General features: G+C 43.2%; 1 protein-coding gene across 1 annotated transcript in view; it reads left to right on the top strand.

Annotated features, from left to right (window-relative positions):
• PEX19 (peroxisomal biogenesis factor 19) overlaps nucleotides 1-16,120 on the top strand; it is a 91,959-nt gene that overhangs the window by 25,263 nt on the left and 50,576 nt on the right. The window contains exons 3-5 of the mRNA XM_085638361.1: nucleotides 1,765-1,930; nucleotides 9,285-9,370; nucleotides 11,992-12,153. Coding sequence (XP_085494487.1) covers nucleotides 1,765-1,930; nucleotides 9,285-9,370; nucleotides 11,992-12,153 — 414 coding nt within the window. The remainder of the gene's footprint in view (nucleotides 1-1,764; nucleotides 1,931-9,284; nucleotides 9,371-11,991; nucleotides 12,154-16,120) is intronic.

Genomic DNA, 16,120 nt, shown 5'->3' with positions numbered 1-16,120 from the left:
CTTTGCAACGCAAGACCAATTGACTTAGACAATGCTTATTTATTTCTGGAGCTAGCTGGTTCGCCCAGTTAAGATGTAAACACTGGTCCTTTGATTTCAGTCCACCTTCCACATGGAGAATTCTGAACATGCTCACAGGTCATGTCTTTGAGTTTTTTGCTATTAAACTGGGTTAGGGCTACCTGATATTGTGACAGATGGCAGTGTCCTTGGGACAGTCCTGTTGTGAAAATACTGTCTGCAGCGAAACAGAGAAAAAACTAGAGTGCTAGGTATGCATTTAGCTGGGGTCTCTGTTGTACTCTTTAGAAGTATGCAACAGTTAAACACAACTAATCTACAAAGTCCTATGGAAGTTTTATGAATTAAAAAAATTCAAGAAGCTTCATTTAAATGTTATTGTTAGAACAATACGTTTGAAAACACACACCATCCACTTGGGTAGTCTTGCTTGATTGTTCTTCTAGCTAGAGTAAATGTGAAAGTTAAATATCTGAGAAGTGTTTTAAATATCTGGGTAGTCAAAATAATGTGCAAAGAACAAAAACACGGATTAAACTAGCATCCACATTTCATTGATAAATGTTATCCAATAGTCGTGTAATACAAAAAATAAGTAGTACAATAAAACAAAAGGACAAAAGTGGTAAAGCAGTTGAAAATATAATGTGCACCTTGTAATCAATTCATCATCATCACAGAGCAGAAAGCATTTATCTCTTTAAGGGGCACATGTTACTGGTATTGGAATTTAAGGCATAACAATATTATTTAACTTCAATATTATTTACAACTATCCAATAGTACATTTTACGACCATGTGGCAAAAAAATACTTCAGGTGGACATTCTGATTCATCGAAGGTTTAAAGGGTCTTCATCCGATACATCTGTAGGACTACCAGTTTTATCATTCTATTATGCAAACCTATTTCTAAATATTTTTAATCTCTAGGCCAGACACTTGAGGAGTACCTTTATCCAGTATACTGGTGTTAGATAGTGTGTTCCACCGTGTAGACATTGATAACTTCGAGGCGGTCCACTAATATGTTGGAACTTCTTGTAGAACACAAGCAATAAACAGAATACATATTTTCAACTTGCTGTAGTGAGAAATATCCGCAGTCACCCAGGGCCACAGTGATGCACTCCTTAGTCCAAGAAGCAGAGCTAGATTCACTATCTTACTGGTGCACTTTCAACCCATGTGCCTAATATATCTTAAATATAATAACATGGCACCAGGACCTGGCTAACGGAGGTGCGTACTCGATAGGCAATGTCTCATTACAAAAGAATACTTTCGAGAGCCTTTCTTTTGTCCTTTCTTTTAGGTACTTAACATTTTTTTTAAACCTCTGTTTTCAGTAACTACAAATCAAATTCTGTCTGTGTAATAATGTGCTAATAAAAATCCTGCAATGCATCACTATGCTTCCTTCTCTATTATTTTCAAATGGCTAGTCCCCTCTGTAGACATTCCAAAGAGTGGCCAACTGAGAAATGTTTTTTCAATCTGGCCCTGTCCATGAACCCCCACCGTCTAAAAATGCTAACACCTCCTAATTTCTGTAGAATGGAGGATTTTATTGAAGCATTGTGACTTTCTGAATCATACTGCAGAAATATGCATCAATTGTTTCGCCATTAGATGTTCAGAAAATCCTTGTGACTACTACTGAGAGGTTTTATGTTCTGTTTGTGTATATTCCATAATATTCATTAGCCACTCTTTCCCTTTTAAATGCTGTTTCTTTGTCAGGGTGCCATATTTGCATCCCAGGAAAAATTCTTCCATGAGTTGTTTGATAGCGAGATGGCCGCTCAAGCCAAAGTGGAGTTTGAGAAAGCAATGAAAGAACTGGCGCAAGAGGAACCACATCTGGTGGAGCAGTTCCAAAAGCTATCGGAGGCTGCGAGCAAAGTTGGTGAGTGGACACATAACTGTTTTATTTTATGCTTTGCTTCTACATGATAGAGGTGCTCAAATGAAAGCACTAAAAAAATGGAGGTCCTATATGCATTTGCTGTAGGCTACAGCTTGGCACAAACCGAGATTATTCAAGCTTGTCCTGCTAGTGTTTTATTCTAATACATAGGCTAAGTTTTTAGGTCTCGCCTGAGCCAGCGCATGCGCTGCTCTGCGAGACATTTAGTAGGTGGGTTTTCGAAGTGCTGCCACAGGCTGTTGGTGGCCTAAAGCTTGCGTGCATGTGAGCGTGCACGTGCGCAGCCGCCATCTGCCTTTTTTATCTCTTCCCGCATCGCTCGCCATTACTTTCACTTTCGCGGCCGCATTACTTTCACGGCCATTGCTTGTTTTTTGGTAGACACGGGAAGATTAAGTGATTTGCCCAGCTCCAATTTCGGCAGTCTAACCGTGAGACCAGATCCTCACTTAAAGCCCTGCGGATAACCCTTGACCGGCACCACCACTGGTAGGCAGGACTGAAAGCACCATAAAAAAAAAGGCTTGCCCGGCTGTCATTTTAGGTCATACAACAACACATCCTTGCAAAGCAATACCACATTCTAGCTAGAAAGGACGTGGGGACTGAAGTGTTTCTTGTGCTGACTCCACAGCCAATGAGCGCTTTCGGAACTCTGTTTCGGCGCACCATGATTGGCTGAGATCCTACAAATCCAACGTCACTTTACACATTACTAGTCCCGCTACCTGCCAAACAACTGCTTGATTATTTAATACCAACGGATTGGTTGTTAAGCGACCCGGAAGTACTAACATTAGGGACGAATATCAACCAATTAAAAATATCAATAAAGGATCGTGGGCATCAGGCTGAATTTCCGACAGTCCGTGTAAGAACTTAAGTGTTCGATCTATAAGTATGAATCTAACACTTCGTCTGAGTTCTATGTTTGATTTTTTTTTTGTAGTTATTTAGAACAAGAACTTGGCCGAGGGGCGTAGAGAACTTTACAACAGACCACTTTACATTACACATTCACTTTTTAAATATGGTACTGGTTTTTATTAGATTACGAAACCAGTTTTTGTTTCCGGGTATGTCTTTTTCATACAGTACGCAGTGTCAGCTCTTGACCTTGAACCTGCTGTTAGTTCTGATTCTAGTGCTTGTTGAGGGTTTTTGATCTAACCCTGGCTGTGAATTTTGCACCCAGTCCATGCCGTAGTTTCCGATGACGGCAACCCTGTGCTTTTAGATTCTGGAATTTACTGTTCCTGCTTATCTTTGTACTTCAAGCCAGACCGGATTTTGGCTGCGATTTCTGCATGTGGTACTATTCAGGGGCACGTATTCGATGCAAGCATAAAACCCAGTCCTTCAATCGGGTTTGGATCGCCTTCGGGTTATGCAGTCTACACATAGTACAGCTACCCCATCTACGTCTTGCATTAGCTGTGAATTCCATATTTCATACCGGCTGTGAGAATTAGTACTTATCTATGTTCAAGGTGTTTTTCTAGCAATAAGTACATTTCTTTGCAGATTAATTGAAATCGTTGCAAAAGCCAAACCACACAGGAAGGTTAAAATAGTTGCTTAAAACATTGTTAAAAAAACCTCATTGTTAAAACATCATGCTGTGCAAAAGAAATGTCCTCATACTTTGAGACCGATGTGTCCATTAAAGTGCACAACTGCCAAGTGTGCCCGGTGATTACAGATGTATTTAGTGCTTTAAATGGAAAGAAATAAGTGCAGGTACTCGTTAAAATGAGCTAGAGTTGTGGCAAGTGGGCGGGGCTCTAGGCGGGACTTAGGGCAAGACATGATGATACATAGCGGCTTCTATTCCAGTTGCTGCACATCTCAAAACGCAACAGAAATGCATTTATGTAAACAAAACAGGTTAAATCGTTACACAAAATGAAAGCCAAACAGGATAGTATGTTAACTCTTGTTTTGTAATATTTGCAACTTCTTAATACCGTTATTTGTTGTTGTTTGGCACAATGCTATGTATTCTCAAGCGTGCACACACACAGAAAGAAACAAGCAGACATGTACACAAAAGCATTCCACACATTCAAAGGAGTTTATGTTGAATAGTCAGCAGTGGTTGAGCTTAGGACTACAGAAGTGCATTGGCTGTCAGAGACAGCATTTTCTCGGACAGCCTAGTGCTCACCAGCAGCCAATGAGCCTACCTTTCATGTGTACTTGTACTCTCCTAGGCAGTAGCAAAGTGCTGGTACTTATAGTGATAAAAATAAGAAGTGCCGGTACTCAGTACCTGTGAGTACAGGCCCATTAAAATCATTGCCTCTGCCCTTTTCCCTATGGTCAGGCTACTCCTGTCTCTTGCTGGTTCAGTATCTTTATATCCACATCTCCTCTCCGTTCGATTCACCTCCCATTTCTACCCAGCCTTTAATCCTCTCTCCCTGGTTCTATCCTTCTTACTCCCACCTCCTGCTTACTCTCTCCTCAAATCTCTTACATTTTGTCACTGTTTTTCCCCCGCTTGCCTCCTCTTCTCCCCTCCATGATGTACCCATACCCTAAATTTCCCACCTGGCCAGTATTTTGTTGTGCTATATTTTGTTATTTTTGCTGATAGAGCATGCTTACTGTTGAGGGCTGTATTTTTAAATAAAGGCTTGTTAAAAAAAAAAAAATAACCCTTGCTTAATCAGGATTGATATTTTTTTCCAGTAAATAAAAGCATAAATCATTTAATCACTTCAAAAATACAAAAGTATTTCATATTTCCAAGCTATGAAAGCTTGCACGCAAGAGCAATTGCCCAAATTGCCGTCGGGGCCCTGTAAATTCTGCAAAGCAGCGTTTTAAACTAAATTTCAGGCTAAAGGTAATTTCATTTCTCTTGATCAGACTGCTTCCCGGCATTAAAAGAGGCGAATCGATGAAAATCGCATGTGGTTCTTCAATAGTTAAACCAATTACTTCAAGAAATACAGCAGATTTTTTACTTTACACAAATTTGTGATAAAATACCATTTCTAGGCACCCATTTCAGACTGAACAAATATCTGGTATTTTTATCTGAAAAAAAGTGGCAATCCTAACTTCAGCGGTCACCTCACTTTTTTACATTCCTCCCTCCCCCTTCCTTCTATGTTTAGCTCGTTTTTACCCCAACCAGATCCAGTTCCTGGAGTGCTGCAGCGTTCCCTGCTATTCATTGCTCTTTGGGCAGGGCTACCTTCACACTCATTACCCATTGATCTGTTGCTGTTAACATGTAAATGCAGCGATTAGTGTTAGAGGGGCACACAAAGGGAATCAGCTCCTGTGATGAAGAAAAAAAAAACATGAATGGAATGCCAGCTTTGGCGAAGGTGTGGGATTGTGTTGCCCTGCCACTTGCTTTTAGTACGGCCAGTGCAATACCCAAATGGGAGTGGATTACTAACCAGCAAAGGGGCAGGGTGGGGGACACTAATGCACTTTCAACTGAATGGTCATTGAACGCCTACTCATCAGTGCAGGGTCTCTCCCTGACTATTGAAAAGTGCAGGTACTGACGGGTGGAACATTTGGAAGTGCCAGTACTCCGTACCGGTGAGTACCGACCCATTTAAACCCCTGGATGTATTTATGCCAACTTCTGGTTAGAATTCCTCAGAAATTTGCGAACCCGGACAGGTATAGGTTTGTCCGGGCGAATGTTTAAGGACTAGGGGCCCTTTGATGGATGAGAACTGTGTATTACCTTGTAATAAGGTATAGCCGCCTAGGTTGGCTGACAAGTTCCAGTTACTTTGTCAATTGTGTTTGTGCCTGTAGGCGCAATTCCTTATCTAGCATAGCAGAATGTGCTGATCATAGTTTGTTCGCTTATAATAGGAACTTGGCGGCCCTGCAGGAAAGCTGGATCGATTTACTATTCGATAATGTCGTCACTGCACTATGGCAGGATTTTATCTTGAGTGCCCGAAAGGCATGGCAGAGGTTTTTCTGTCCAAGTTGTTTAACTGCAGGGCCAATGCACAGAAGATGTAATAGGCTTTCATTGCATTGGCCACCTAAACGGCAAAGGAAGTTCGGCCAGCTTTGTTTCCAGGGCGGGACCTGATCTTTTAAGGGAAAAGTTCCCATGCGAATTAATAGAAAAAAATGCTGGATGGTTTGAGAAATATGGCCCGTAAGGTATGGTTGGGGACCCCAGTTAGTGTGCGATTTTAAAACTGTCCAGCCGTGCTTTTTCCCGGCCAGGTCTGCTTTATCGAGTGTCCAAGATTTTAGCTTGGCTGCTTTGTTGGTGATTTTTTTTAGGTCTCACCTGAGCCAGCGCATGCGCTACTCCACAGAGACTTTTTGTAAGTGGGCTTAAAATCCGACCACACGCTTTTTGTGTGGCCTAAAGCGTGCGGTTACACGCCCGGGTATGCGCACAGGCGCCATCTGGCTTTCCTCTCTCGTCATGGTCGCGAACACCCTTACACTTGCGGGACGCTGCAGCTGCTTTCACTTTTTCCGCCGTGCGCACACGCACCACTCGTGTGCTTTTTCAAAATAATTTCCTTTTAGCGCACTTGCACGCACACAACTCCCGGGCTTGTTCTTACAGCTCAGCTCTGCCCCCACACTCCTCGCATACAGTAAACATATTGGTCTTATCGTCTCTGTGCCTTCCATAGTCCCCAAAACAGTCAGCATAACTTGCCTCTCTCTCAACCCACCTGCCATTGATCACCTCCTCTTACTGCTCGCATCTGTCCAACATGCTTTTCCTATGTTCCTCCACTCTCACCTCTGTCAGTCTCCCTTCCCGCTTCACTTTCCTCTATACGCCTGAAACCCTTTTCTCTCACCACGCTCCTTACATTTGTGGGACGCATTTGCTTCTCTCCGCTACACTCCGCGTATGGTACTTTTTGTTTCTACATTTCTCACATTTGTCAGTGCTTCTCGCTTTACCCCTTTCATACACTTTCCTCCGACACAGAACACTGCTCTCCCACGGGTGCCCTCATCTGCCCAGCTGCTCACCTCTCACCGTTCACATCTGTAAATGTTTCTTCTTCCCGCCCCACACTACTCACATTTCAGAGTAGTCCTCTCCTTTCAACGCCCCTCACATGTCGACCTTTTATCACCTCTTCACATCGACCAATGGCCATTTTATAACACTTTTTCAAACTCAACCTCTCTGTGACATCTGCCCCTGACTCTCCTTCACGTCCATGAGCCAATTGTGAGGGACCTTCACTTTTTAAAAATGATCCTTCCTAGCCCTATGCAACAATGTCTCGCTCTGCACACACTATACACACCTCTTCACATCTGTCAGTGTCACTCTAATCTTGCTCCTTCTTTTCCGGTTAGTGTGAATCTAAATTTCAGCATGTTCATTGGCGGACTAGGGCAGCGCGAAACGCCTCCTCATTGGTCCGCCTCTCCCATTGTTTTACAACCACATTCTATAAAACAAGCATTGAAAATGCAATAGGTCCCGCCTTTGATTAAGTTAAAGCCATTTGCTTTGCTAATGGTATTATATAGCAAAGCAAATGGCTTTAACTTCATGGAAGGCGAGACTAATTGCATTTTTAATGCTTTTGTTCCTTGTGGCTTTTCCCTTTTGTTGTTGTTTCATCCTATTTGCTTGCAAGCCTGCTTCCCGTTGCAACGCCCAGACCTCTGTTATTTTTTTATATTATTTTGAAAAACATTGTTTTCAGGCTTGTTGAGTCAATGGTATCAACTGACTCAGAACAAGAACTGATTTCACCATGGTAAACCTAAGCTTAGCCGCTCTGATTTCTATCGCGTTAGTTTATTCTTCTCCCTCCTTTCTTTGCTGTCATACACTCACTCCTTCAGCTGATCTGTCTTTCCCACCAACACTTTGTCTGACTTCTATTGCGCCTTCATCCTGCTCCAAGCCAAGCCCTCGCAGCACTATATGTTGTGTCTCCTTCCCATAAGCACAATTATTATTTACCGCAATGCAACAGCAGGCTCTTAAGTAAATAAACAAGCATTGGCATAGCCAATCGGTCACGCCTTTGGGACCTTATAAGTGTTTAAACATGCAACAGTTGATGTTGTTGCACCAAGGATGTTGTGCTGCATAACTAAATACTTATAAGGTCCCAAAAGTGAGACCTATTGGCTATGCCAATGCTTGTTTGAGGATGTTGCCCAAAATCACAAAGACTTATAGCAAGGATAGTGCACAGGTGCTGACGTTCAAGGAGCATCAGTTCAGGAAAGTGACTTTTAGCGGGACCCCTCCAACATGTTAGTACCCCGCAACATGTGAATAGAGAAAACTGTAGTCTGGATGCAATTTCGACAAGACTGAGATGTTAAAGACTGCAAAAAGATGCCCAGATGAACACTTTTTCAACACTGTAAAGCTGCTCACTCTGTAGTAATTTAAGGTGGATACCTGATTTTAGGAGGAGACCTCTATAAGTAACACAGTCAAAGTGTGCTCCAAACGCCTACAGGAATGATTTGTAACTAAATAGGCTTCTGGGAAAGTGGAACATTTGTACCAACTGTAGATGCATAGAAGAAATAACTGAAGCTTTTTATGTACCTATGCCTGCAAATTATTTAAAAAACACAAAAAAACTGACATATGACCTCCTAATCAAAGAACCCTGAAACAGTTGGGATATACAACCACAATGAGGTAATCATAATCGCCCACCAATGGGTGAACATTCTGCACACAGACACGTTTCTGAGCCTCTACGGGTTAATTTTCTAAGATGGCACAGTAACCTTCTCTAATCAAGTAAGGCTTGTAGACCAATTAAATGAGTTCAGAGTACGCTGTCCTATCTTTTGAAGATGACTCGCACATCAGCTTGAATTGTCTATTGACTGTGGTTTGCAGTTTAGGGAGAAGTGATGGTATCCCCACTTTTCTAAGCATTCCATATACTTGCACTAACCAACATTTTATAATTATCAAATAGAGAGGAGTGGAAGGAGGGAATCACTTTGTGTTCATGGAGGTTCAGATATCACTGACTTTGTAATTAGAATCCTGACCTCTGTTTTCTATTACTGTAGCAATACAAGGGGTAAAGAGACTAAAACTGCTTATAACACTTCAAGTCTCGCACTAGAAGATTGTCAGACATCAGTCTAGTTGTTGTTCAAACTTGGTGTACTAGGAAGATGTAAGAGGCTTATCAATTGTGCACCTACATGGACTGTCTTGCCAAAAAAATGCTTTATTAAAATAATTGCCTCTCAGAACATTCAGATTATTGAATGTTGCATTTTTGTGGTTGGTGGAATATTTAAGGATTTGAATTTCACCATGTGCAGTTATTTCTTCTGACCATATCCACCTTTTACCCAACAGGTGGGGATCCAACGTCGCAGCAGGAGTTTTCCTCCTGTTTGAAGGACACACTTACAGGATTGGCCAAAAATGCCACCGATTTGCAGGTAAGCCTCTACCTTTTAAATGTTTAGCAATTGCAGAAGTCCCCTTTTCTTACAGCAGACAACGTTTATTGAACCCATTATGCTGTTGGTTTCAAATGGTTGCCTGAACATTGATTTGAACTCAAGGCACCTTTGCTTTATTCATTTTTGTTGTCCAGTCTCATGTGTCTTAATGACAGACACTCGATAAGTCTGACCATCCATATTGAAGAATAAATCACATTTTACTTACCGTGTGCAAAGCACACTTTTTTTTTTTTTTTTTTTTAACACCCCTCCCTCCTCCACCCCCCCACCCAGCCTCTTTGCCCTTCCTAGGAGGCAAACCCTTCTTTGCTGAACAAGAACTGAAGATATGGAACAACAATATTACCAAAAAAGCATTCCATAAAATGTGCATTAATACAACATATAGCATTTTTACAATGATCACCAAGGGTGGTGACAACGCCCCGACCGCCATTAGGCAACGTGAACTAAAAAGAAGTATACACCTTTAACCAATATCTGAGAATGGAAACTATGATGCAGTTCATCCATGGCCCGTTCCGGAGAATAGATCCATACTGGCGTCCGGCCCACTCAGCGGGCGGGGGGAGTTTCTGTGTTCTTCATTAGTGCAAGCGTTGTTAGCTTTGTACTTGTGGCAGAATTCTTGCGCTTCTGTAGGGTTGTCGAAGATGCGGGCCTTCCCATTAATTTCAACCCTGAGCCTGGCTTGGTATAACATTCCATATTTCAGTCCAAGGTTTTTCAGGGTGGCCTTAACCCCGGTATATTTCCTCCTGGCTTCCTGTACCATAATGGTGAAGTCGGGAAACAGTGAAAGTTTTGAGCCCTGCCAAATTGTTTCGCCAATTTCACGTGCCATACGCAGTGCCGTGTCTCGGTCCCTGAAGTTCATGATACGAGCTATTATCGGTCTGGGAGGGCATCCAGGATTTGACCTGGGTCCAAGAGACCGGTGTGCCCTCTCCACCACAAAGCCAGCCGTAAACGCCTCCCTACCAAATAAGTCTATAAGGACCGTTTCCACGAAGGTGTCCATACGGCCAGTAGCTGTGGACTCTGGTATCCCAAGAATGTGTACGTTATTTCGGCGACTGCGCGCTTCCAAATCCTCGTTCTTAATCGTCACGTCTTTGAGGATTTTTTAGACGCGCTCTAGCCGCTTGAGGGATTGCGCCACGCCATCTTCAAGATCAGAGGTGCAGGACTCCACTACATCAAGGCGTCTATCATGTGCCTGGATTTTGACACCCATATCTGTAATGTTCTTATCCAATGCGTCAAAGTGAACATCCAGTGCCTCGAATCCAGCACGCATCTCCTGCAGGAGGGCCCCCATCTGAGTTCCGGACTCCTCGGGGGGCCATCGCCTTCCGTCCATCCTCCGCCATCTCGCTAGGCTGTTCTTGATCTGTGTCTGTCACCTTTTCAAATGGCAGCAGGCGTTGTTTCGGATCTTTGCAGCCCATGCCTTGATTTGCCTGTCTATATAGGCCCAGGAGAGAGTGTACAGGGCTGAGCACAGACGCCATGAAGGTGCCTTTAAGAGTTCATAGGTTAGAAACAGCGCCCACAATGGTCGGCCATACAGCGCGATTTCACTTGTTCCCAGGTTCCGACATGCCAAGGCCCATGCCCATATAAGTGCCACCAATCCCTGGGCGCCGGCGCTGCCCACGCTTATTTGTCTTTATTTAAGAGCTGGCACACTTCAATAGGATAACAGTTCGCTGAGGGTGTCATAACCTCTTGTGGCAGCAAGGATCAGGAGTACTCACTGTGTGGCTGCGTGCAGTACGCTATATGGTGGACCCATTACAGGCGAGAATGCAGTGGCTCAGGCACCCCCGGCATGGAGGTGGGGGATGGGCAGAGAGACCGGCAGGGGGCAAAACCGGCAGTCAATTTATGTACATTACATTTCAGAATCTCAGCGCTGGTGCTCATTTCACAAGCAGACGTATATGCGGGCACAGTCCCAGCGCCTCTCAATTGCAGGGTCAGCGCGCAGCTCAGGAGTCGTAGCGGAATCCGCCCTCCGGAGACCTATGGAGTTCCCTCTAGCGATCTTCTGTGTCCGCAGGCTTTCCCAAACGTAGCGCACCAGTCCGCCCCCGCCAGCTCACCTCCCTACAGAAGTTCGACGTCCTGCTGATCACTGCAGCGCCACTGTACTCTCTCCGGGCCGTCGTTCACTCTCGGGCGTCGCCATTTTGGATTTACGGGCAGTGACGCCGCCCGAGTCGTAACTTTCGCTTCAGGCTGAAATATCCGGCGGCGAGGGGCCCCTGATGTCCAGGGCCCAGTCCACAACTATCGGTAGCATTTGTAAAGGCCTTGAATCACTCTAAGTAGTGGGTTACAGGATGTTTGCCAACACGGCCGGTGGAGCTTCAGAGCAACGCAGCCATCTCTGACCGCGGCTTGGCCACGCCCCCCTCGTGTGCAAAGCACACTTTAGGAGCTGAATGCTTAGATGAAAAAGATTGTTTGTTGTAATCACTTGTGTGGACATTAACTTTGATGCACAGATTACACTGTTTTCCACTGAAAGGAATTGTGTTTGAAATGTCATGCATGTGTTGTCTTTCCTTACTTCCTGATTTGTAAAGAATTCCAGCTTGTCTGAGGAAGAAGTAGCCAGAGCGATGGAAGGCCTCGGGTTGGATGAAGGAGAAGGTGAGGGCAACATCCTTCCCATTATGCAAAACATTATGCAGAACCTGCTCTCCAAAGACGTACTCTACCCATCTCTCAAAGAGATCACTGAAAAAGTAAGAGCAATTTTACATTATTGTTAAATAGCAAGTGTGAAATTGTGTGGTTCCTGAGTAAAATTATATGTCTCCGAGCTATTTAGTGCCAAAGTGCAGCATGGTAGGAAGTCTACTCTGTGAACTGATTCAGCGTTGAGGAACAGGGGTCTACAAGTCATGCCTAGTTGCGCAAAAATATATGTAAAAGTAATGTGTGACTGAACTGAACTGAAAAATTTAATTGCCACTCACTTGATAAAGCACTGCATTTTGTATAGCAGTTGGTTTGTAACTGCAGCTACAGCATTTGGAGAGCTGTTGCTTCCATAAAATGCAGTACTTTTTCCTGTGTCTTGGTTGGTGTCTGTCATACCACGTTTATACTTCTGCTCTTACGACTTGAGAGTTTTTGAGAGATCTTTCCTGCTGTTAATACTGTTTTAACTGACTGACTGTATGTAGTCTCTAGTGCAGTACCAGCTCCATATACAAAAAAATAAACTCGTAATTGCTTTTTCTTGGCACCATACAATGCGCACAACGTTTTCAAAGGTGTATGAATGTGATATGAGTTAGAACCCCTGAGGGGGCACATCCTGTGTATTCTGCGGTGTGGCTTCACCTGTTGACTCTTCCATGTCTTCACTGAATCCATAATGAGTCTGCCATTGACCCCAATCCTTTTCAAATTTCTTGGGGCAGCCATGCAACTGCTCATGCCCTCTTCCCATGTAAGGTTGGTTGAGGGTGGCGCTGGACCCCACCTCCTTGCCACATCTCTTTTCGCTACCATACATCCCAACATACAAAATAAATGTGTTTCCTGGGGAGGTCTACATCGTTTGGGATACCCAGAATGACCGTATGGGGCATCCTCGGGATATCCACTGCTTCCAGTTCTCCTGTACTATCTTCCCTGAACTCTGGGGCAGGTCCTGAATGTCTGCAGAACTATAGACCCCCATCCTTGTAAACAACGCCTTCCCGTGAAACATCTTGGGCAATCTGGGTTAGGTGCTCTCCCCATCTTGGACAACTCGCTCCTATAGTAGTATGTCCGATGCAGCATGTTGAACTGGACCAGTCTCCACCTAATCTGGATGGCCACCTCCCTAAGGTGCATCAATGCTGCCTCCCAGTCAGTGTCTTCCATGACCCCCAAGTCTGCCTCCCATCTGTCTTGGAGACCTCTCAAGCCGTCGGGAGTATTGTTAATTGAAAGCCACTATAGCTAGGATGTTGATGTGTTAGTTATCTTTCCTCTCAGCACCCCAAGTTCCAGTGGGCTGTATTCATGAATCTCACTGTCAACAACATCCTCACCCCTGAACACGTAGGCCAACTGGAGATATTTGAACTTTTGAGAATGTTCATTTTCTCCCTGCATGTCCTCAATTGATTTTATCTTTTCTCAATTACGTCTGCCAGCATTTCTATCCAAATCCTCTCCCACTGTCTGAAGATTGTCAGCTAGCCTATTTCTTTCATCGTCGTCCCTTTCCACAATGGTGTGGCCAGGGGCTAGGGTTGATCTCCCCTTCCAACCCAGTGCCTTTGTCGCATCGTACCATGCTTTTAGGGTCGTTCGGGTAGGGGTGGGCAGGTGTGACCTGTGTTTCCCCTACAAACAGATAGGGGAGGTGCGTGGGTGGCGCCATCACCACTCGCCTTAGCATGGTTGCCCACTCACTATGCAGTGTAAACCCCTATTTGTTAATAATTTGGAGTTGCATGGCTCTATAGTAAGCCCTCACAACTGAGACTGCTAATCCTCCATTGTAGACTGAACGCTACAGTGTTTTCAAGGTTTCTCTTGGTGTGCCTTTATTCCAGGGTAGCTCTCTCAGTATTTTTTCTATTTTGTTGAAGGCACCCTCTGGTATTGGGAAGGGGCTGTTTTGCAACACCTGTAGCAATTTGGGCAAGGTAATCATTTTGAAAATTACGGCCCTTCCCATAAGTAAAAGTGGTAGTGTGCTCAATCGCACTGCATCTTCTCAGAGTCCCATCCCAGGAAACATTCTTAACCTGTTATCTTAATTCCTAAATATTTGAAGCCAGTCTGAAGTTGTTTAATGGCAGCCAACTGTAAATGTATGTCTTTACAATCTCCCATTTGATAGAGGTTGGATTTGTCCCAATAAATGCCATATCCAGAGTATGCGTCCAAGTTGAAAAAGACAGAGTTCTGCTGAGATTATTTTAAATATTTTTATAGCAAAGACTTAGCTCCAGGGGTAAACAGGACGCTTTTCGTATAGTCAAGAGTCAACATGAGCTAGAGATAATAGCAGCATGTGACTGTTAAAAAGAAGTGGAGAGTTAGACACTGCAAATACAGAGTTGGCTACACTGGAGGTTATTGTAGACTACTACATAATTCACAGAAGTACTCTGCTTTGTATAGATTATGGGTTTGGACATTGTGGATACTGTACAGAATATACATTTCTAAAGTGAGGGGAGTTCAATTGAAATTTCAGAATTATAAAAATGTGCCACTTAATGGCATTTAAAACTTGAATTGCAGTAAATGAGATTCCCTGCCTCATCAGAGGAATTTAATTTAAGGAAACCAAAGTGGGTGTTGTTGCAATACAAGATTAATATATATTCACTGAAAAAACCATAGGTTTCACACATGTTATAGTTAGCTGGATATTTCACTCGTAAAAAACCATTGAAATTCCCCCGTTATAGTTAGTTCAGCTAACTATAACTCGCACGACCGCAATCCACTGCTGATGACGTCACATATTACATCACTGTATTCACTAAGGTACTGTTAATAAGTCAGTTATACAATTAATTTTACAAAAAAAAACATCCATTTAGACACTTATTTACACATTTATTCTTCCATTAACCTTTAGATATACATATATAAAAAATATTTATTTTTCATAAAGACACATATTCACTGGATGATGTCATCAGTGATGTCATTTGAGATGTCATGAGTGATGTCACTGACCATGTCATGAGTGATGCAATATGTGACGTCATCAGCAGTGGATTGCGGTCGCGCGAGTTATAGTTGAACTAACTATAACGGGGGAATTTCAATGGTTTTTTACGAGTGAAATGTCCAGCTAACAATAACATGTGTGAAACCTATGGTTTTTTCAGTGAATTTGCAAGGTTTTTTAAATGCTAATTTCTAACTATAACGTGTGTGAAACCTATGGTTTTTTCAGTGAATTTGTAAGGTTTTTTAAATGCTAATTTATGTATGTATTATATTTTTTATATATTTATTTTACAATAAACTACCTATGTATATAGTTATAGATTGACTGTATCCTGTAACATGGAATGGCTCAGCTCTTTTTTTTTTAATTTGGATAAAGTTGAACAGCATAGTTAATATCTTCTATAAACAGTTTAAAATGTTTTTTTTTTTTTTTAAGGGTTTTTCACCGTGCGCGCACCCCGCGATTTAAAATAAAAATGTTTTTTTCACCCTTCGGGGTCCTTCAGGGACCCCCTGACAAAGGCTAGGGGGTCAGGAACTCTCTACCCTGCCCCCTTTTCACGTTCTCCACCTTTCTTTTTCACTGTCACACACAAAATGGCATCTGACACTTCCTGATTTCGACCGATTAGAATGTTGACTGACATCTAACCACCAATCAGAATTACGCTCGCGGACATTTGGTGCGCGCTCAGTGCGAGCACCGTGCACGCACGGTGCGCGCATATAGATATTTATGTACTTTTAACTGCAATTTTCTCAGGAACTATTGAACAGATTGACCCCATATATGCAAAAGGCACATGCCTGACCTGAGGACTACCTCTTTGCCAAATTTCAAGTAATTCTGTTCAGCCGTTCGGGCTGTACCTTCGACTAAAGGTCCTATGGGAAAATGCATGGGGAAAACGCGTTTTGGGACCCCCCCTTTTTTCTCAGCCCCCGCTTGACGAATCACCCCGAGACTTTCAGGGTAGGAGCGGAGCGCCCCATTAGTTTTGAAAATGTCAC

This window comes from Triturus cristatus, chromosome 12 (genome assembly GCF_964204655.1).
Source record: "Triturus cristatus chromosome 12, aTriCri1.1, whole genome shotgun sequence".
NCBI classification, from domain to species: domain Eukaryota; kingdom Metazoa; phylum Chordata; class Amphibia; order Caudata; family Salamandridae; genus Triturus; species Triturus cristatus.
The sequence above is the reverse complement of the archived record's forward strand: the minus strand, read 5'-3'. Positions and strand labels throughout refer to the sequence as shown.